The sequence below is a fragment of the Sylvia atricapilla genome, chromosome 22, assembly GCF_009819655.1.
Source record: "Sylvia atricapilla isolate bSylAtr1 chromosome 22, bSylAtr1.pri, whole genome shotgun sequence".
NCBI classification, from domain to species: Eukaryota; Metazoa; Chordata; class Aves; order Passeriformes; family Sylviidae; genus Sylvia; species Sylvia atricapilla.
The window spans coordinates 1,647,849-1,670,671 of NC_089161.1; the positions used below are offsets into that span (position 1 = coordinate 1,647,849).

The following is a 22,823-nucleotide window of genomic DNA, read 5'->3' on the forward strand; positions in this document are numbered from 1 at the left end:
GTGAGAGATTTATCACAGCTTTCTCTTCCTTTGCCTCAGGATCCCAGACCTGAGCCCCAGAGAGACAATCCCTGGGCTGTGCCAGCTGCAATTCCCGGGATTTCTGCCTGCCTTTCCCCCATCTGGGCAGCTTGGGCTCCTTCCCCCAAGCTCTGAGTGTCCCCAGTGTCCCCAGTGTCCCCATTGTCCCCAGTGTCCCCAGCCCTTGGGACTGGGTTGTTCCTGTGCCAGCTGCAATTCCCGGGATTTTTCCCTGCCTATCCCCCACCTGGGCAGCTTGAGCTCCTTCCCCCAAGGTTTGAGTGTCCTCAGTGTCCCCAGTGTCCCCAGTGTCCCCAGTGTCCCCAGTGTCCCAGTGTCTCCAGCCCTTTGCACTGGGTTATTCCTGTCCCAGCTGCAATTCCCAATATTTCTCCCTGCCTTTCCCCCACCTGGGCAGCTTGGGCTCCTTCCCCCAAGCTCTGAGTGTCCTGGTGGCCGCAGCAGCCCCTCCCCAGTGTCCCCAGTGTCGCCAGTGTCCCCCGGGCCGTGGGAGGGCCCCGCTGGGCAGCGCTAGGACCTGTGGAATGCTCCTCCCAGAAGATTAGCCAATATTCCCAGGGCAGGGCAGCTCCTCAGCCTTTTCTACTCTTTCTTTCCTTTATAAAAGTGCGGTTGTTTTGTTACGTTTTTATTTTATTTTTATTTATTTTCCTTCTCCTAGCTCCTCCTAGAGAGGAGAGCTTTGGATTTCTCGCAGCTTTTCTTTCCCTTTTTTTTTTTTTTTTTTAAATTTTTTTTTCCTCTCCAGCACCTGGCCTGCTGCCAGCACCTCTCAAGGCCAAAGTTTTTTGCTTTTTTTTTTTTCTCTATAGGGATCTCTTTCTCCTCAAACCCCGGCCAGCGCCAATCCCCCGCTCTCAACTCGGCGGAGAACGAACCTCAGCAGCGCCGCGTGTGCCTCTCCTCCGGCTATTCCTGTCAGGATGGATTTACGGCTTTAAAAGGAGTCAGGAGAAAGCGGAGGGGGGAAGGAAGGAAGGAAAGAAAATCGCCTCCAGGAGCCGGAGCTGGATCCGCAAAGCAGCGATCCTCGGGCCGGCGGCGAGCGGAGCTCTCCGGGCTGGGCTCCGATGGATGCCATGGAGCCGGAGCATGAGTGAGAGCAGGTTTTTGGTGTCCCTTCCCCGGAGCACTGCTGTGGCCACCGCCAGGCTCGGCTATGTTGGCCCAGGCGCTGTTCGCCCTCGGGCTGTGGCTGGCTGCGGGACGGGACGCACCTGAGACAGGTGAGTGCAGCCCAAAAGCGACGATCCTGCTCTGTGTTAGCCCATTTCACTCCTGCTCTGTGTTACCCCATTTCACTCCTGCTCTGTGTTACCCCATTTCACTCCTGCTCTGTGTTACCCCATTTCACTCCTGCTCTGTGTTACCCCATTTCACTCCTGCTCTGTGTTACCCCATTTCACTCCTGCTCTGTGCTACCCCATTTCACTCCTGCTCTGTGTTACCCCATTTCACTCCTGCTCTGTGCTACCCCATTTCACTCCTGCTCTGTGTTACCCCATTTCACTCCTGCTCTGTGCTACCCCATTTCACTCCTGCTCTGTGCTACCCCATTTCACTCCTGCTCTGTGTTACCCCATTTCATTCCTGCTCTGTGTTACCCCATTTCACTCCTGCTCTGTGTTAGCCCATTTCATTCCTGCTCTGTGTTACCCCATTTCACTCCTGCTCTGTGTTACCCCATTTCACTCCTGCTCTGTGTTACCCCATTTCACTCCTGCTCTGTGTTACCCCATTTCACTCCTGCTCTGTGTTACCCCATTTCATTCCTGCTCCTCACGGGCTCCTCGTCAAAACCCGTTTCAGAATAAAAGCTGAGGCTCGCCGCGCTGCTTTAGGTGTTTAGATGTGTAAGGAACAAAAAATAATATTGCAATTGCCGCTTAGAAAGTCATTTTGTCGTTTCTGTTTCCAACGGGGGAGAGGAAATGGCCCCAGAAATTCGTGCGGAGTTCAGAGGGACCCTGTGGAAAAGTCCTCGCTGTGGACAGCAGGAGAGGCGCTGAGAGAAGTCAGCAGTGGTTATTAATGAACGCTCTGCTCTCTGGCTAATCGCTGTCATTCCGCTTTGAAACGCTCTCCCTTGGGCAGTGCCGATGGAAGATGAGAACGGGTCAGTCCCTCAGCGGGGACAGGGACCGCAGGAGATGGATCAGGCAGCCGTGTGTCCTGCCCTGTGCCCACCCGTGGGGAAGGTGGCTCCAGGGATGGTTGTGTTTGGTTTTCACTGCGCCCGGGACCTGCAGCCCGCTGGGAAAGGAGAGGGAACCTCGTGTCTGCCTGGCCAGGAGCTCCTCACACAGAGCAGCCCGGGCTGCGACTGGGCTGCTGGCACACAGAGGGGCTGGGGACGGCGCTCCGAGCACTCTCAGGGCGCTGGGTCTGTCCCTCTGTCCCAGTCTGTGTCTGTACCTCGGTGTCCCACTTTGGTTCTGTCCCTCAGTGTCCCTGCTGGGTCTCAGAGCCCTCTCAAGGTGCTGGTTCTGTCCCTCGGTGTCCCAGTCTGGTTCTGTCCCTCGGTGTCCCAGTCTGTGTCTGTCCCTCTGTCCCTCGGTGTCCCAGTTTGGTTCTGTCCCTCAGTGTCCCTGCTGGGGTTCAGATCTCTCTCAAGGTGCTGGTTCTGTCCCTCTGTCCCACTCTGGTGCTCAGATCCTTCAGAGGGCTCTGGGTCTCTCCCTCAGTGTCCCAGTCTGGGTCTCTCCCTCAGTGTCCCTGCTGGGGCTCAGATCTCTCTCAAGGTGCTGGTTCTGTCCCTCTGTCCCAGTCTGGGTCTGTCCCTCTGTCCCAGTTTGGTTCTGTCCCTCTGGGTCCCATCTGGGGCTCAGAGCCCTCTCACGGTGCTGGTTCTGTCCCTCGGTGTCCCAGCTGGGTCTGTCCCTCTGTCCCAGTCTGGGTCTGTCCCTCGGTGTCCCAGCTGGGGCAGGAATGCTGCTGCAGCTCCTGGCCCTGTCCCAGCTCTCCAAGTCCAGACAGCAGCAAATTCCCATTGTGCCGCCATCCTGCTGCCCTGGCAGCGTGTGGCATTGTCCCAGCCCGAGTGGCATTGTCCCAGCCCGGGCTCTGAACAATGCTCAGACCTCCAGGGTGTGTGGCCAAGCCAGCCATGGCATTCCAGAGGGCATTCCAGAAGGGCTGTGCCCTGCTCCAGAGGCAGAGAGTGTGTGTTAGAGATGAGCTGTGTTAATGCTGAGCTCTGTTAACGGTGTTAGAGCTGCCTTTGGCCTCTCCCCCCGAGGGAAGGAGCCCTCAGGCAGGAGATGCCCATCCCAGCCTGGCACAGCTCCTGGCAGGGAGCTCACAGGGACAGGAGCACTTTGGGATGTGTGCCCAGAGCCCCGTTTCCTTGGGATCTGAGTGTGAGTGACAGTGGCTTCACTCCCAGCTGCCCTGGGCAAAGGGAGGAAGCTGCTGGGTGGCCACTGGTGCTTCCACACGCTCGGGAATGACTGGAGTGTTCTGGAAAATGGGTCCTGGATTGTTCTGGAAAATGGGGTTTGGATTGCTCTGGAAAATGGGGTTTGGATTGCTCTGGAAAATGGGTCCTGGATTGTTCTGGACAAGGAGTTTTGGGTTGTTCTGGACAGTGGGTTTTGGGTTGTTCTGGACAGTGGGTCCTGGATTGGTCTGCACCTGGATTGTTCTGGACAATGGATTTGGGATTCCTGCATCAAGTCAAGGCAGACCAGGACCAATTCCCTTCCCTCTTTGGGTCCAGATTCAGATCTCGGCTTCATCCACGTAAAGCTCAGCCTTTTGATGGTTTGGGCTTGGATAAATGGGATCTGATTGTCCTTTCCTGGGCTGGCACCAGCAGAAAACGCTGGGGCTGTTGCTGTTGTGAGTGAAAAGCAAAGACATGGCCCATCCATGCACACTCTGTGGGGCACCCTGCACTCCCTCTGACGTGCTGGCACAATCCCACCCTCCCAGAGCAGCTGATAAAACACAGAGAGAGTGAAACTCATGGAAAGCTCCTGAGCCATGGCAGCTCCTGCTGTTGGGATTTGTCTGAAGGGCCATTTCCCAGCCTGAACTCCGCGTTTTGAACCTCCTTTTAACCACACAAGAATGTTGTGCTTGGTGCAGGCCAGCCCTTCACCACGCAGGTGACCTCCCCATCTCCCCACGGGGGCTCTGGCTGGGTTTGGAGTGTAAAACCCCTCCTGGGGGGCTCAGGGGGAGAATTCTCTGCCAGGGAGAGGTGGTGCCTTCCTCCTCCTGCCTCTCACTGTGACCCAGAGGGGCCACAAGGAAGCTCAGCCCGTGTTCCTCAGCTCCCTCTCACCGCAGAACTTTCCCTTGCGTGGCCAAGCGGTGAGAGAAGACAAACGGTGGGATGTCAAAGGCAGTTAAGGCAGACAGGACGTGATCCTTCCTGGCTGTGAGTGAACCCCACGAGCTCCAAGGCTGCGTAAATCAGGCGTGTGGAGCTCGTTCAGCTCCCAGCTGGGAGCGTGGGGAGCTCCGCGGGCGGATGTCTCCTGTCAGCATCGCTGGGAAGTGCGGCCAGCTGTTTTCTGCTGCTGGAAAAAGCCAGCGAGGCAAAGCGTTGTGTTTCCATAGTGACATCGTGCTCCCGTATCGAGGCCTCCAGGACATTTCTGAGCACGGTGCAGTGACCTGGCAGGACGTGGCGAGGGACAGCAGGACCTGCTGAGTGTCCCGTGTCACTCCCCGGCCTCAAGCACAGAGCAGAGATCTGACAGCTCAAAACTCAAGGAAACACTCAGGGATACCTTTTCCCTTTCAAATTCCCCCTGAAAAAGCGAGGAATCCTCACCTGGAGCCTGGCCAAGGTGTCTAAAGCAGGAGGGAAGTGCCTGAAAGCAGCAGCCGCTTGCGTAAGCAGGGATTTGCTGGAAACGAAGCTCCAGCTCTGGCACGGATGGCATGTTTGTCCTGGATGCAGGACAAGGAGCAGGAGGAAGGATGAGGGAATTGAAAGCCTGGACCTGCAGGGAGGGGCGATGCAGTGTCTGGTGGCTTTCTGAGTGTAGCCACGCTCCTGATGGGGGGAGATTTTTTTGGGGTTTTGTTTCGATTGTTTTAAATGGATTCTTTCTGCTGAATAGGAGGAATTTGTTCCCATCTCCCGCAGGACCGAGTGTTACAGATGGGATGGTGCTCGAATGAAGGAGAAACCTTCTGCTTGGCCCACAGAGGGTTTCTTTAGCCCCAAAACACGCCCCTGCCCGCCGGTGGGTTTGGTAACCAAGGCAGAACCCCGTGGGGTCAGACCGGGGCTCTTCCTAATTAACACAGCAACGAGTGATGGGGAAATCCACCGCTTAAGGGATTGGGAATGTGATGCTCGGCTCTCTTGGTGCCCCAGGGCTGCAGGGTACAAACAGAGGGACATGACTGTGACTCCCCTTTGTTTTGGGGTCTCACACAACAGGACACGGCTGTGACTCCCCTTTGTTTTGGGGTGTCACGCAACAGGACACGGCTGTGACTCCCCTTTGTTTTGGGGTGTCACACAACAGGACACGGCTGTGACTCCCCTTTGTTTTGGGGTGTCACACAACAGGACATAACTGTGATTCCCATTTGTTCTTTTGGGGTTTCAAACAAATGGACAAGAATTTGACTCCCCTTTGTTTTGGGGTCTCACACAACAGGATATGACTGTGATTCCCCTTTGTTTTGGGGTGTCACACAACAGGACACGGCTGTGACTCCCTTCTGTCCTTTTGGGCTTTCACACAAATGGACAAGAATTTGACTCCCCTTTGTTTTGGGGTGTCACACAACAGGACGCGGCTGTGACTCCCCTTTGTTTTGGGGTGTCACACAACAGGACACGGCTGTGACTCCCCTTTGTTCTTTTGGGGTGTCACACAACAGGACATGACTGTGACTCCCCTTTGTTTTGGGGTCTCACACAAGACACAGCTGTGACTCCCCTTTGCTCTTTTGGGGTGTCACACAACAGGACACGGCTGTGACTCCCTTCTGTCCTTTTGGGCTTTCACACAAATGCACAAGAATTTGACTCCCCTTTGCCCTTTTGGGGTTTCTCACCGGCGCTCACCCGGCTCTTCCCCACGCAGGTAGCTGTGGCAGCAGTGGGATTCCTGCTCCCTCGGGGTGAATTCCCAGCTCCTCTCCCAGTGCCTGTGCACATGACCGTGTTGTTGACTGCTGTGAGCTCGTCCTTTGGCCATTGATCCCTGCCCTGCCAGGGCCAGACGCTTTTCCAGCTGCTCATTGCAACATTTGGGAAGCGAGGGACACTTCCCAAAGCGGCGAGGAGCAGAGGGGAAGAAAACCCCGTGCTGCCAAGATCTCCCTCCCTGTGTCCTGCCAGCCAAACCAGTGGCTTGTGCTCCTTCCAGCAGAGGGGAGGGCTCAGAGCTGTGGTTTGCCTTGCTCTGTGCAGCCAGCAGCACACCCAAAGCCTCGCTGGAATGCCACTGGGAGTTCTGGGATGCAGCAGCAGGGACCTGTGGGGTCACAGTTCAGCCCTGCTGGCTGATGTGGTGATTCCTGGATTTTATGTTGGTTTTCTGCCCGGCTCTGAGCTCCAGGGCACTGCAGGGCAGTGTCTGTGGCACGGGGTGAGCTGGGCTGGGTCACACGGAGCTGGCTGGGATCCAGCTGGGGTGCAGGTCTGTCCAGCCTGGGCACAGAATCAGGGGATGGCTGGGCTTGGGAGGGACCTCAAATCCCATCCCACCCCCTGCCAGGGTCAGGGACACCAGGGACCTCAAATCCCATCCCATCCCACCCTCTGCCATGGCAGTGACACCAGGGACCTCAAATCCCATCCCATCCCACCCTCTGCCATGGCAGTGACACCAGGGACCTCAAATCCCATCCCCTGCCATGGCAGTGACACCAGGGACCTCAAATCCCATCCCACCCTTTGCCATGGGCAGGGACACCAGGGACCTCGAATCCCATCCCATCCCACCCTCTGCCATGGGCAGGGACACCAGGGACCTCAAATCCCATCCCACCCTCTGCCATGGGCAGGGACACCAGGGACCTCAAATCCCATCCCATCCCATCCCATCCCATCCCACCCTCTGCCACGGGCAGGGACACCAGGGACCTCAAATCCCATCCCACCCTCTGCCATGGGCAGGGACACCAGGGACCTCAAATCCCATCCCACCCTCTGCCACGGGCAGGGACACCAGGGTCATCAAATCCCATCCCATCCCACCCCCTGCCATAAGCAGGGACACCTCCCACTGTCCCAGGTTGCTCCAAGTCCCAATGTCCAGCCTGGCCTTGGACACTTCCAGGGATCCAGGGGCAGCCCCAGCTGCTCTGGGCACCCTCTGCCAGGGCCCCACCACGCTCACAGAATTTTTTGCCAATATCCCATCTGAGCCTCCTCCCCGTGTGTCTGGAGCCATCCCCCCTCACCCTGTCACTCCATGCCCTCGGGAATTGTCACTGCCAGGTCACTTGAACCCTCTCCATTTCTGAATGCTCTGCCTGATCCCTCCTGTTGTTCCAGGAGATGCGTCGTGCCTCTGCCGGCTCAGCCAGCGCCTCTCCCTGAATCCTGGGATTTGCCACAGGATAACCCAGCTCTCCCGGCGGGTGCCTGTGCAGGTTTTGGGCTCACTGCACTCCACTTATGCTGTTCCTCCTGTCTGCCCTGCCCAGGTCCCCAGCCATCCTTCTCCAACTCCGAGGGCGACCTCCTCTTCCTGCTGGACAGCTCCGCCAGCGTCTCCCACTACGAGTTCTCCAAGGTCAAGGAATTCATGTGGGACCTTTTGCATCCTTTCACCTTCGGCCCCAGGGACGTCCAGACCAGCATCATCCACATCAGCACCACTCCCACCATGGAGTTCCCCTTTGACCAGCACCTGACCAGCGCCAGCCTGAGGAAAGCCATCGGGGACACGCGACAGCTGATGGGTGACACCAACACGGGCCGAGCGCTGTCCTACGCCAAGGAAAAACTCTTCAGCGGCCAAGCCGGGGCCAGGCCGGACGTGCCCAAGGTGCTGGTGTGGGTGACAGACGGCTTCTCCACGGATGACATCTCGGAGCCCATGCAGCTGCTGAAGGACATGGGGGTGACCGTCTTCATCGTCAGCACCGGCCGCGGGAACTTCCTGCAGCTGTCGGCAGCTGCCAGCCAGCCCTCGGACAAACACCTGCACTTCGTGGACGTGGACGACCTGCCCATCATCACCAAGGAGCTCAGGGATGGCATCCTAGGTAGGCTGGCCTCAGCTGGGAATTGAGGGTGGGCAGTTATAGGTTTTTAAATTTTTTTTTAATTTTTTTTTTTCTGTTAGAGTCAGGATTAAATGTTGGTGTTTTCGTGTTCTGGGCTCAGATGTTTGTTAATTCTTATCTATGTTACTGTGAGTTCTGGCGAACAAAGAGAAAAGTGGCTCTGTCTCTCCCTCTCTGTCTCTCTCTCTGTGAGGCCTTTTAAGCACAAATTGTCCAATTAAGAAATGACACCTCAATTATTTTTACTTTTAACCCAATAACCAACCACCCGTGGCCCACAATGGGGATTTTTGTACCCAATTACAAAACCCCACCCAGAGCCATGGAGAAAAAGCTGAAAAAGAAGGACTCAGCCTCTGCCCTAAATCCTCCATCTTGCTTTATATATATTACTATATCCTAAAATTTTAAACTCTCAGTTTTCCACCCTGTGATATCCCACACTTCTGTTCAACTCCACTCCCACAATCCCAGGGCTGTCACTCCATTTTGGGAGCCTTTTTCATAGCTCAGGTCAAATGGAGTGTTCTCTTGGGGGTTCTGTCACTAAATTTTAAACTCTAAAATTTAGAGTTTAAAATTTAGAGTTTAAAATTTAAAATTTTAAACTCTCAGTTTTCCACCCTGTGATATCACACTTCTGTTTAACCCCACACCCACCATCCCAGGGCTGTCACTCCATTTTGGGAGCCTTTTCCATGGCTCAGGTCAAATGGAGTGTTCTCTTGGGGGTCAATACCTGTCAGCACAGAAACCCTGAAATTCCCAGTGCCCAGGGTTCCAGCAGCCAGTGTGTCATTTTTGGGGTGGACACAATAAAATCTTCAGAAGGTTCTTTATTATGGCTGCATGCTGTCCTTTATACCGTTTTTACAAACCTCATGGGCAACTTTTAATTAGTTAATAGCTTTCTTATTAACTATTCTATCGCTTAGTAAAAAAGCATTCTACTTGTCTATCAAATCTCTCTGTCCTTGCATTGTTTACTTGTTTTCTTTATTCACCCTCATGGGACAAATCTTTGGTTATTACAGGTGAAATTTATATTTATATAAGGAGGTGATTTCACCCTCAGAACAGATTATTGTACGAAAGGAACTTCCCGTTCTCAAAACAGCTTCAGATGGGAACTTGCAATTTTCTTGTCAGCTGCACTAGAAAGAAATGACAGGTCAGTTTTGGCTCCTTCTCCAGCAGTGGGAGAATCCCCCAAATCTCATGGTCATCCTCACCCTAAAGCTCTGCCCTGGCAAACTCTGGGGCTTTGCCCACAGGTCCAGGCATAAACCAAACTTTCTGGGAGCTCTGGGACAAAACTATTCCCCTTGGAATATTGCGTTGAGTGGGACAAATTCCCCTCAGTGAGATGAACTTGTGTTGGTGAGGAGTTCAGCTGGGAACGTGGAACTCAAAATATCTGAATTCCTTAAAACCTCACAAGTCTTTGAAATGAGTCATGCAAAGGTCAGGCATCTGCACAAAAATGCCCCCACCTGCACAGGCTGTTAACCAAAGGTTTCCCAAGCAGGAATGATTTCACCTCAGCACGAGGCTGCTGATTGTGGGCACTTTTTCTGAGCCTGGAGTTGATTTTCATGCTCAGAGTGATTTTTTTTTTTTATTATTCTTTCAAATGTTGTCTGTGTCTGCACCAGCTGATGGAGGAGCACAAACGTGAAGAACACACCCAAAATGGGATGTGTGTGTCCCTGGCAAGGATTTGGTGCTGTCAGCTCCCTCCAACTCTTGTCTAGGATAGATCTGAGTCCCTAAATACACCACCAAGGGCTGAGACCTCCAACTCCTGCAGTTCTTCTCTTAGAAAACACAAAATTCACCACCAAAGGCTGAGACCTCCAACTCCTGCAGTTGTTTCTTTTACAAAACACAAAATACACCATCAAGGGCTGAGACCTCCAACTCCTCCAATTTTTTCTTTTACAAAATACTCAATACAACGTCAAGGGCTGAGACCTCCAACTCCTGCAGTTGTTTCTTTTACAAAACACAAAATACACCATCAAGGGCTGAGATCTCCAACTCCTGCAGTTGTTCCTCTCACAAAATACAACCAAGGACGGTGCCTGCTGTCAGCACTGAGGCTATAGGAAAGGAATGTTTTTTTGTTTCCATAAATCCCCTGCCCTGACAAGTCCCACATCTGCCAGATCCTTGGCCAGCACAGCCTGTGGAAGAACAGGGCTCAGAAAAGCCAAGTGCCACCTCTCTGTTCCTCACGGGCTTTTAGTGGCTGCAGGTCGGAGTTTTCAGCACTCCAGGGTTTTAGAGCACCCAGGAAAGGCTCTGAGGAGGTGAAATTCCATGATCTGGGCTTCAGGACAGGCTTTGGAAGGCGAGGGCACTGCCATCTGCCCCTGGGCTCTGTCTCAGCCTCCCAGATGTCTCCAGATTTGTTTGGAATGCTGAGGGAGTTGCTGTGACTTTGCAGACTTGCCACAGGTTTTTTCCTGTGTTTTTTTTTTCTTTTTTCTTTTTTTTTTCTTTTTTTCTTTATTTTTCCTGGAGGTTCTTTCTCCATTGGAAACCCTGATTTCATTCCTTATTTGACTTCTGCTGTGTGAGGTGGGCTGGAGCTGCCTTCAGTGCCCCAGGAACCCTTTCCACAGAATCCTCTGTGTGTAGCAATTCCCTCCTGTTCCCAATCACAATCATTTTTTAAAAAAATCACTCTGAGGGCCTGTGTTCTCCCCCAAACACCCAATTCTCTCCCATGTGAGAACTGGGCAGCAGCAACAGCCACCCCACAGAACCTCCAGGTATTTCATTTCAGGGCTGATTTATTTTTCTGGTGCATCCTGAATCCAGGTTATACAAACACAGCATCCCAAAAATCAGAAATCTGCGGTGCAGGAGGTCATAAAACCTGCAGAGGTCCCAACTGCTGTGCCTGAGGACCTAAAACCTGCTGGGCTGGGATTTTAATGGAAGGTGAGATTCCCACAGGAATCCTGGGGTTGGAAAGTGTCAGGTATTTGTCACATCACCTGATTTCACCTTAATAAAGCCACTTTCACCTCAATAAAGCCACTTAATGCCACAGTTCCCTACCTGGAGGAGGCAGCTCCCCTCCTGGGCTAGCAGGGACAGACACAACCCTCAGCAGGCAGGAATTAAGTTTTTCCAACTCTGGAATGGCCCAGACTGGTTTAATTATCATTGCTCTCTTATCTTCATCTCCTGCTACTGTTAAAATAAAAAAAACAGTGGAAGTTTTTGTAGAAGCACAGACAAGCTTTGTCAAGAGCTGCTCTCCTCCTCCCCAGGAATGAGCTGTTCCCTGGGATATTCCTGCTGGGATATTCCTGCTGGGATATTCCTGCTGGGATATTCCTGCTGGAAAACCTGCTCCCCCTCTATCCCTGCACAGCGATATTCCTGCCCAGGTGGTGGATATTCCTGCTGCTGCTGCCTCGGGTGGGCTGAGGAGCCTCCATCTCCCCAGGGAGAGAGACTCCCGAGATGTGCTGGAGCTGAAACATCCCCAGTGCTGCTGCTGCTCTGTGCAGAGGCTCAGAACAGGGGCTGTGGATGGCTCTGGGTGTGTTCACTGCCTGATTTTTTGGGTGGTTTTTTTTTCCCCTTGGCACAGTGGGGAGTTTGCAGGATGCAGCTCGCAGCCAGCCTGGCTGTGAGCTGGCTCCTGGCAGCCACCTCCACCCTTCCCAGAGGCAAGGCAAGGTGCTCGGGCTGTGGAGGAGCTCAGGCTCCTCCTGGTACATCTCAGACGCGCCCAGAATGTGGCATTTGGTGCTTTGCTGCTGGGGAAGGAACCCCTCAGTGTTGTGAAAGTGAAGAATTCCTCCGTGCTGACAGCAGCTCCTGTGCCTGCAGCCACTTGCTCTGTGCTCAGCCCACTGGAGCTGAGGCTGCTGACTGCTGCCAGGCTCTGGCGGCACCTCCTGAGCCTGCAGGAGCCTGAATGCCCACCTCTGTGCTCATTCCTGAGCCCAAACCACGTCCTGGGTGACTCCTGCTGCAGTGAGAGCTCTGCTGGTCTCACCTGGCTCCGAGCCCAAGCAGGTGAGCACAGGGAGTGAGCTCAGACCCTGAATGTCCACCCTGGACATGGACAAGTGTCATCTCCTTTCCCCAGAACCTTTCCCCACCCATATCAAAGCAGGGAAATAGAGCCCAGGACACGGGAATTATTTATCCCAAATCCCAACTGCGGTTTCTCGGAGGGGCAGCCACAGAGCCAGGTCAGAGATCTCCTGCCTGGCTGCATCTCTCACCCTCACCATGAGCCCAGCAGCATTCCCGAGAGTCTGATCCTGATCTCTGCAGGGCTCACAGGCGTGCAGAGTGGTGCAGAGTGGTGCAGAGTGCTGTTTGGAGTCCCCAAGAGGCAGGAGAGGAGGAAAAAAGTGTCCCTAACTGCCTGAGTGTCACCAGGCTGGCTCTGCCTGGGTCCAGCACAGCATTTTCACTTGCTGCTTCTTCCCTCCGGGAACAGAGGGGCTGGGAAACACACTGAGGACATTTATTTTCTGGGCTTTATTGCCTTCTTTACATGCTCAAGGCATCTGGGGTCTGGCAGCAAGGGGCAGAGCTGTGGCTTCCCTGCCCTGTCCTTTGATCTGCCCCCTTTATTCGCAGTGCCCCTGCCTCCAAAACTCACTTCTTTCCACTCCCGGAGCTTTTTGGCAGGATTTTTGGCAGGAGCGAGGCCTTTCCTGTGCTCCCTGTTCCTTCGTGGCCTGGCCCCTGGTGTCTGTGGGGCTCACAGAAGGGTGCAGTGCCCCAGGACTCCTGATCCTGCCTCTGAGTGGGTGGAATGATGGGGTGGGATGGGAATGGGCAGGGAAATGTTCCTGCCTGCCTGGGACAGCCAGGGAACAGCTCAGAGGAAAAACTGAGGCTGTTTTATTTAGCTGGCAGGGCCTCGGAGCAGCTCAGAGGAGGAGGAGGAGGAGGAGCTGATCCTCTCCTGGTTAAAGAACGAGTCTGGGAGGGCAAAGCAACTCCACCTTGCAGGTTTGGGGAGAATTTTGTGCCTCTTTTTACCCCTGTGCAATGAGGAGCCCAGTGAGAACTACCCAAGAGTGCTCTGGGAGCGTTTGAGCACGAGCTGGAAGGTTCTTTTATAAGGATTTTTTTTTAGGCTCAAGATGCTCTTAAAAATCCTTTATAAACAGAAGAGCATCTCCACGTCTCCCTGCGTCACTTCCCTGGAGCTACCAACAAAGCCCCGTGTGTTCCTGCCCCTCTGGACGAGCAGAGAACAGTGGAATTCTGCCCAAAATGGGCTCAGAAAGCCACACGTGTCACAAGGGTCAAGTGGCAGAGGGAATTGGGGGAGCTGCCCAGCATCACAGGAGGTGTTTTGTGCCCTGTGGCGTTTGGGGTCTGGAGCACAAAAGGTACCACTGAGGCTCAGCGCAGGGGCAGGGAGAGGTGAGGTGGCACAAGAGGGCTCTGAGAGTTGAATGTCACCGAACAAGGGAGCTCTGTGATGTCCTGCAGGGCGGAGTGACCTCAGCTGGGGACACTCCAGCTGGCTCAGCAGGGCTGGGCTGTCCCCACTTGCTGTCCCCTTCTTCCTGGCAGCTGGGGATTGGCAGAGGGCGGGGAGAAAATGAGTTCTTCACACACCGGGCTGCTTCAGGTGCAGGAATTCATGTACAAACGTACAGGAATTAATGTATAGTTTATGTGTAAATGTACAGGAATTAATGTACAAACGTACAGGAATTGATGTACAGTTTATGTGTAAATGGACAGGAATTAATATACAGGAATTTATGTACAAAAGTAGAGGAGTTCATGTACAATTCATGTACAAAAGTAGAGGCGTTTATGTACAGGAATTCATGTACAATTCCTATGCAAATATACAGGAATTCACGTACAGGAATTAATGTACAGGAGTTCATGTACAAAAGTAGAGGAGTTTATGTACAGGAATTCATGTACAAACGTACAGGAATTGATGTACAGTTTATGTGTAAATGTACAGGAATTAATATACAGGAATTTATGTACAAAAGTAGAAGAGTTCATGTACAATTCATGTACAAAAGTAGAGGAGTTTATGTACAGGAATTCATGTACAAACCTACAGGAATTAATGTATAGTTTATGTGTAAATATACAGGAATTCATGTACAATTCCTATGCAAATATACAGGAATTCATGTACAGGAATTAATGTACAGAAATTCACATACAAAAGTAGAGGAGCTCATGAACAGGAATTCATGTACAAATGTACAGGAATTCATGCACAATTTCTATACAAATGTATAGAAATTCATGCACAATTCATGTACAAATGTATAGAAATTAATGCACAATTAATGTACAAAGGTACAGGAATTCATGCACAATTCATGTACAAATGTATAGAAATTCATGCACAATTTCTATACAAATGTATAGAAATTCATGCACAATTAATGTACAAAGGTACAGGAATTCATGCACAATTCATGTACAAATGTAAATTTACACACAATATATAAAGTGTGAGGATCGTTGGCATTGCAGAGCTCTGCTGGCACAAGCCTGGTGTACATCATGTCATGATTTAGAATCCCAAACAAAGCACAAAGCCGCTGGATTTTTAGTTCCAGTTGGCCACAAAGAAAACAGCCCCCATCTTCCTGTTCCTTAGGGAGGGATGTAGAGGACAATTTTTAAGGGAATCCAAAGAGATTTAAATTCACAGAGTCGAATGCAAACAAAACAATTTAGACAATTTAGTGCCTTATATTTGGTTGGTCCCAGAACAAATCTTGGGGGAAAAAAAAAAAAAAAAAAAAAAAAAAAGGAATGTGCTGAAAGATTTGCTTGGAGATGAAGAATAAAAATGGTTTGGTGATTTCCACACTGACAGACTCCAGCTATCAGTGATGCTGCCGAGAAGGGCTGAGGCTGCAGGTGTTCGCATGCCCTGGGGGTTGATGCCAGCAGTGATTTCTGGCCACTGTCCACTTTTGCAGATGTCATCCGAGCCAACAGGCTCCACGCCACGGACGTCACCTCCAGCAGCTTCCGCCTGGAGTGGCCCAAGCTGCTGTCCCAGGACACTGGCTACTACAGCCTGGAATACGCCCCAAGAGCTGAGGCAGCCAGGAAGAGAACCCTGCAGGTGTCTGGGGCTCACACCAGCCTCGTGCTCAGAGAGCTGGCACCAGAAACCACTTACGAGGTGGCTCTGATTCCTGAATCCAACGTGCACTACTTCCCGCCCCAGACCACGAGGGTGACCACCCTGGCAGGTGAAATGGGCATGGCTTGGGCACAGCCTCTCCCTGGGGACAAGGAGGTGATCCCTGGCCCCTGCCTGAGGCTGGAGGTGGGGGATGCTGGCATGACCCAAGGGAAATCTCTGTTTGAGAAGGGAAGGAACTCGGAGCCTCTCTGCGCAGAAAATAATTCAGATTTGTGCCGGGGGCAACCTGCAAAAAAGTGGCAAACTGAAAACCTGGGCAGGGGTGGGTTTGTGCACAGTACTGACTTTCTGCATGCAAGAACAGCTCTGAGTTGTTGGGCAGAGTAATTTTCTTTGGGCTGAGCCGTGTGATGAGTATCAACGTCCGCTCGCTGGGTTGATTTTTAATTCCACATCCAACACGGCGCGAAGGTTAATAATGCTCATGAAATCTTCATCCAAACATCTCTTTCCATTGCTTCCAGAGGAGATCAGCCCAGTTCAGGTCCTCATCTCAGAGTCTGGGCCTCACAGCTTCCACGTGAGCTGGGCTCCTGTGCTGGACAGCGTGGCCACCTACCAGCTCCTCTATGGGCCGCTCCCAGGGAACTCTGTCAAGGTGCTGGAGGTGGATGGGAGGCAAAACAGCACTGTGCTGGAGCACCTGGCACCCAACACCACCTACCTGGTGACAGTGACTGCAATCTACAGATCTGGGAAGGAGAAATCCCTGTCAGCCAAAGCCTGCACCCAGGAAGGTGAGCGAGGGGAGGTGGCAGCACAAAGAGTGTCCCCAGAGGGGTCACCTGCCTCCAGGTGAAGCCAGTGAGTCCCTGGGGTGGGATTCAGGGGAGAGCTGCATCAGAGGTGTGATGTGTTAGCCAAGACTCCATTATCTTCGTGTGGGAAGAGCCAGTTCCTTATTTTCACAACTCATTTTATACAGTTTTTACAGACCTCGTGGGCAACTTTAATTGGTTAATTACTTTCTTGCCAATTACTGTATTGGTTAGTAAAAGGTATTCCACTTGTCCATCAAATCTCTCTATTCTTGGATTTTTTATTTATTTTTTTAACTGATTCTCATGGGACAAATCCCTTGTTATTGCACGTGCATTTGTTTATCCACCCAATAACAGGTCGTTGTGCTAATGAATCCTCATACCAAGAACCTGCAAATTCCTCAGCAGAAGTGACAGGCTAATTCAGGCAATTCAGAACACACCTGATTTTATGAAAATATAAATCCTTCACCTGTCAGGACACAGGAGCAGCTCTGGAAGTGCCATTGGCATGTAGCAGATGTGTAAGGGCTGGAAGAGAATCCCACAGTGACAGCTGTTAACGGGACACAGCCCAGCTGCTGGTGTCCCTTTCAGGAGATCCAGGAATATCCCTAAAGAAGGAGGAAAATTTCCTTTCCCTCCTGACTCCCCTGTGCCTGTTCCTTGGGGTGATTGGGGCACCAGAAGCTGACAAAGCTGAGAAATTAATGAGCAGAAACTCCTGAAGAAATTAAGATGTTGCAGGAGGCAAAGTCTGGCTCTTATCAGGACTCAAGAGTGAGGAGCTGAGGGTGGGGACAGCGTGAAAAAAAAAAAAGGGGATTTTATGCTGGTACCAGGGCAAAGTTAAGGACTAATTAATCCTTCAGTGGGGAGATGTGGAGCAATTTTCTCTCTCCACCTATGATAAAAGCAGAAAAGTCTCACAGCAGTGCCTAGAGTTAAAAAGATACAAGGATGAGGACGTGGAACAATAAGACTGTGCAGAGTTAGGCCTTAGCAAGTAGGAAAATATGCCAAGCAATTTAATAGAAAAGTTTAATAATGAGGCTCTGTTTGTAGAAGAGTATAAAAAAGTTCCTGAGTAGCAAGAAAATATGAAACAAGCACCTATTGTTAGATATAAGGTGTGGTTTTAATAATTGGTTTCTGCAGATGCCTGTAAGCTCTTAACAGATTTTGCTCTTGGTCAGAAAACTCTAAAAAAAAAAAAAAAAAGTTTATAGAAGGAAATTGTGTTTATAGAAGGAAAAAATTGTGTTTATAGAAGGAAATAAAATAGATAATATGATAACAAAAGGAAACCACTGAAATCATGACAGCAATTTATACTAATTGGGATGCAAGTTAAGAAAAAAAACCACCGAAAAGATAAGTTAATAATTATTAGATGCTTAAGCTAGAGCCAGGTGATGTATTGCTCCGTGTTATCTGCTTGGTTTAATTGTGTTTATAGAAGGAAATAAAATAGATGACATGATAACAAAATAGACATCATGATAACAAATGGAAACCACTGAAATCACGACAGCACCTGGACTCAATACCAATTGATCACAAAGCGAGGAGGATTGGCTCATCCAAAAAGTCCTGAAAGCATTAAAAAAGTAGAAATCATCATCATTGTGATGAAGACGTCTGTGACTTCATCCTCCAAGACCACTGACCCAATTTGAGACCAACAACTCAGGAGAAGAATCGCACACACGTGAAGGACTTTTAACCTTTATTTTTAATGAGAAGCAGAGAGTAGGAGCCGCTGGCATTATGCAAATCCATGAGCATTTTGAGTATGTAAGACTTTAGGAAATAAACAGAGGGCAAAGAACCTTTGTCATTTGAGTCCAGGAGGTGACTCCCGATGCCAAAATAAACCACACCGCTGTGTAACTTTAATTATCCAGAGGGCAAAGAGCCTTTGTCATTTGAGTCCAGGAGGTGACTCCCGATGCCAAAACAAACCACACCGCTGTGTAACTTTAATTATCCAGAGGGCAAAGAGCCTTTGTCATTGAGTCCAGGAGGTGACTCCCGATGCCAAACCACCCCGCTGTGTAACTTTAATTATCCAGAGGGCAAAGAGCCTTTGTCATTGAGTCCAGGAGGTGACTCCCGATGCCAAACCACCCCGCTGTGTAACTTTAATTATCCAGAGGGCAAAGAGCCTTTGTCATTGAGTCCAGGAGGTGACTCCCGATGCCAAACCACCCCGCTGTGTAACTTTAATTATCCAGAGGGTGTCTGTCCGTGACTCCGTGGATTTCCCTCCGTTCACCGCAGTAACGGGGGCGATCCTCTCTCCGCAGAGAGCTCCCAGGTGAGGCACCTCCGCTTCGAGGCCGCGGGTCCCAACAGCCTGAAGGCGACCTGGGAGCCGGCGGACGGCGCCGTGCTGGGCTACCGAGTGCGCTGCCGGCGGCGGAGCGGCCGCTCCTCGGTGCTCAGCGTGTCCCCGCGGGAGCGCAGCGTGCTGCTCGGTGACCTGCCGCCGGGCACCGCCGGCCAGGTGTGTGTGCAGCCCGTGTACGGCAGCCGAGCCGGCAGGAGCCTCTGCCGCTCCGTGCGCAGGCAGCCAGGTGAGCGGGATGCTAGGGAGGGTGGGTTTGGGATCCACAGCCAGGTGAGATGGGAATCCTCAGCCAGGTGAGCGGGATGCCAGGGAGGGTGGGTTTGGGATCCACAGCCAGGTGAGCGGGATGCCAGGGAGGGTGGGCTGGGAATCCTCAGCCAGGTGAGATGGGAATCCTCAGCCAGGTGAGCGGGATGCTAGGGAGGGTGGGCTGGGGATCCTCAGCCAGGTGAGCGGGATGCCAGGGAGGGTGGGTTTGGGATCCACAGCCAGGTGAGCGGGATGCTAGGGAGGGTGGGTTTGGGATCCACAGCCAGGTGAGCGGGATGCTAGGGAGAGTGGGTTTGGGATCCACAGCCAGGTGAGATGGGAATCCTCAGCCAGGTGAGCGGGATGCCAGGGAGGGTGGGCTGGGAATCCTCAGCCAGGTGAGGTGGATTCTAGGGAGGGTGGGTTTGGGAATCCTCAGCCAGGTGAGCGGGATGCCAGGGAGGGTGGGTTTGGGATCCTCAGCCAGGTGAGCGGGATGCTAGGGAGGGTGGGTTTGGGATCCTCAGCCAGGTGAGCGGGATGCCAGGGAGGGTGGGTTTGGGATCCTCAGCCAGGTGAGCGGGATGCCAGGGAGAGTGGGCTGGGGATCCTCAGCCAGGTGAGATGGGAATCCTCAGCCAGGTGGGCTGAGATCCTCGGGAAGGTGGGTTGGATCATAGGGAGGGTGAGCTGGATCCTTGGGAAGGTGAGCTGGATCATCAGGAGAGTGGGCTGGGGATCTCCGGGAAGGTGGGTTGGGAATCCTCAGCCAGGTGAGCTGGGAATCCTCAGCCAGGTGAGCCGGACCCTAGGGAGGGTGAGCTGGATCATCAGGAGGGTGGGCTGGGGATCTCCGGGAAGGTGAGCTGGGAATCCTCAGCCAGGTGAGCTGGGAATCCTGGAAGGTGAGCTGGGAATCCTCGGGAGGGTGGGCTGGGATCCTCGGGAAGGTGGGTTGGGAATCCTCAGCCAGGTGAGCCAGATCCTCGGGAAGGTGGGCTGAGGATCCTCGGGAAGGTGGGCTGAGGATCCTTGGCGAGGCAAGCTGAAAGTCCTCAGCCAGGTGAGCTGGGGTCCTCAGGCAGGTGTGCCCAGGGTCACAGAGGAGCCCCCAGGATGCCCTAAAGGCTGACCTGAAACAGAGACTGGACAGAACTAGAGAATAAAGCAGATATTTATTGAAAGGCTTTAAGGATACACCTTGGGCAGGACAAGAGCCTGGCCAGGGCTACACACAAGGTGGACTAAGAATGGTCACAAAATGGCTGGTCGGTCACGAGATCTTACATTGTTATAAGTTTTGGTCCATTTGCATATTGGGGTTTAATTGCCCAATTCCAGCTGCAGGTTGTGAGGTCCCATCCTTCTTGTTCCTCCCTCCAGCCACCCTTGTTTGTGCTTTTGGGCCTGAAATCTTGTCCCAGTTGTCGTTCCCAGCAGGAAAAGGGTTTGTTTTGTGTCCCTGCTGTGTGCAGAGCTGAGTGACACTGACTGTGAGCTCAGAGCTGTCCCCTGGCACCACAGAACACGAAATAGGTGAAAGATCAAACTTAAGGCATCCCAGGGCTGGGATGTTCCGTGCTCATCACCGACCTTGTTTCGGCGCAGGGGCTGACCGAAGTTGGGCTCTTTCCCCCGTTTTTTAGGAAGAAGTCTCCTCCTAGTGGAGTTTATCGCAGGCAGGAGAGAAAAGCGTCCAGTGGAGACGGTGCTGGAGCTACTTGGGGATAACAGGGCTGGGGACACTGCTGAAAGCTGGCACGGGCATTGGAAGTGCTGTTTAAAAGTCATTTGAAGCCTTGCTTGCCCTTCACTTCCCAGCGTGGCAGGGGACAGGTAACAATTAAAGGCGTTTATAAAGAAACAACACTTCTTTCTTCCTTCTGCTGCCCAGAAGCCACTTTCTGTCATGGGCATTAAAGGACAGGATGGAGTAAAACCAAACAGAAGCGCCTTTTTGCCAGCAAGAGAAGTGTAAAGTGAGAGTAAAAAATGCCCCCAGGGGTGAGATGTGTGGCTCAGATGTAGAAAAGGGGTGGCTAAAGCTGACATTTCTATTCCCTGTGTTCTTCCAGCTACAGAGGCCCAAGGATACAGGCAGAGAGCGTGACAGACTGGAGCCAGCTGATTCCCAGCAGAGCAAAGGATCTCGCTTGGACAAAGGCTTGGACAAAAAAAGGAGGAGCCAGGGGAGGAGAACACCTCCTCTCCCAGCCGCAGCTGTCCCTTGAGGTGTCCTGCTCGTCCAGGCCAAAGCCTGTCCCCAGCCAAGTCATCCCAGGGTTTAAAGGATTTGCCTGGCAGCAGGGAAGAACCAATCTGACTGAAAAAAAAAATAAGCCAAATCTGTACCCATTTCATATAAACACAAATATATGCCTGACCAATAACAAACCGAAGGCAAAAGTGGTGGATCCTCACTATTGCTTGCTTGCTGCCTGTTCTCTATTTATTAAAGGTCGAGCCAGATTTATTTTTGCAGCTTAGGAGCACGTTCAGGACTGGACTGTTCAGAGCCCTGGCTGTTCATCCAGGGAGCTCAGAGAAAGATTCCACGTGGCCAAATCCATTCCTGCTGCCAACAGCCAGGGGTCCTGGAGTGTGAGAGAGCAGGAACCCCAAAATCCTGGGAATGTGCTTCCTCAGCTGAGCTCAAGGAGCAGCTGAGAGTTCCAGAAAAGCCAGACAAGACCACCTCAAGCACTTCTTTTTGTTTCTGTGGTGCTGCCTGCATCATCACCACTGCATTGCTCTGGCATTCCTGCCAGCCCCTTTTCACCAAACGGGAGTCCTGCTGTTCTCATGGAGATTAATTAGCCTGTTCTGTGACTAATTACAGGCAATAAGTCTCCACCACTATCATTCCTCTGGCTCTGAACACTCAGAGCACCTCTTTGGTGTCTTGTCTTGGGCTTCCACCCTGAGCTAAGCTTGAGCTACACTTAAAAACCAGGGGTTTAAGGGAGAAGAGTAAATCTGATTTTTCCCCTTTGGCCCCAGGCTTGAACTCGCTGTCGCTAAGCCACTGTGGAAAAGGCAGCTGGAAAATAAAAAAAAGACAAATTAATTATAAAAACCTAGTGACCAAGCAAATGGTTTCAAAGTTCAGGGCTTAGGGCTGTAAAGAAATGTAGATACTTCTCTGCTAAACCCCAGCATGAGTGGCAACACCCTCCCTCAGTAACTCTTGCTCTGATTTAAATTTATTGCTTATTTGTCCTACATGTGGAACTTGTTTTTGAAGCCGTGCTGGTTTGTTGGAGAGTCCCATGCAGCCTCACAAACCCTTCTTAAATCAGCTTCAAACAGCTCCTTTTGGAGCTGAGAGGAACTTTTATTCCTGACTTTGTCTCCCGAGAGCTGAATCCTGCATCTGCACGTTTCTGGAGCATTTTCCTTGGGCTGCCTCATTCAGGAGAGAGGGATGGAAAGGAGGTGAGTCATTCATTAACTCTGTAAAGAGATTTTTCCCGTGATTTGTGTCCTCCTTTGGAATGTGCATTTGTGACTGATTAATCTCAGTGCTGAAGGGGTGCCAAAGCCCCTGGAACTGCTCATGCAATAAGATGATTTCGTTTGTTCTTGCTGTAGGACAGAAATTAAGTTTGCACAACTCCCTGCATAGTTTATTAATACATTAACGTGTCATCCCCTCCCCAGTTGTAACACAACCCTTTTGAAGACAATTAAATATAAATACAAGAGCTACTGAATGGTTCCTTTGTGCTTGATGGCAAATCTGTGAATTGTGGGGTTTGTTCCAGGGGTTGAAAACCTGGCCTTCACAGAATCATAAAAGTGGGGGAAAGCTTCTGAGATCATTACATTAAATCATAATTTTAAATGACTGGGGAGTGCTTGTTCCTCCCGTGCCTGCATAGCCTGGTTTACACAAAACTTTACCCCCAATCCTTCAAAAAAAGAAGTGTTGGAAATGTAAAAATAGAAATTTATTTGTCTTGATAAAGCCTCAGTTCCCATAAGAATTGTTTCACAAGGAGAGTCCCCGAAA

The 22,823-nt window shown here is 51.7% G+C and overlaps 1 protein-coding gene across 1 annotated transcript; it reads left to right on the forward strand.

Annotated features, from left to right (window-relative positions):
- Positions 1–1,154: 1,154 nt before the first annotated feature.
- Positions 1,155–22,519, forward strand: VWA1 (von Willebrand factor A domain containing 1). The gene is made up of 6 exons (XM_066334166.1): positions 1,155–1,268; positions 7,669–8,232; positions 15,216–15,494; positions 15,913–16,185; positions 18,519–18,788; positions 20,887–22,519. Exons 1-6 carry the CDS (start codon positions 1,202–1,204, stop codon positions 20,919–20,921), a joined length of 1,488 nt encoding a protein of 495 aa, XP_066190263.1. The 5' UTR covers positions 1,155–1,201; the 3' UTR covers positions 20,922–22,519.
- Positions 22,520–22,823: the final 304 nt, after the last annotated feature.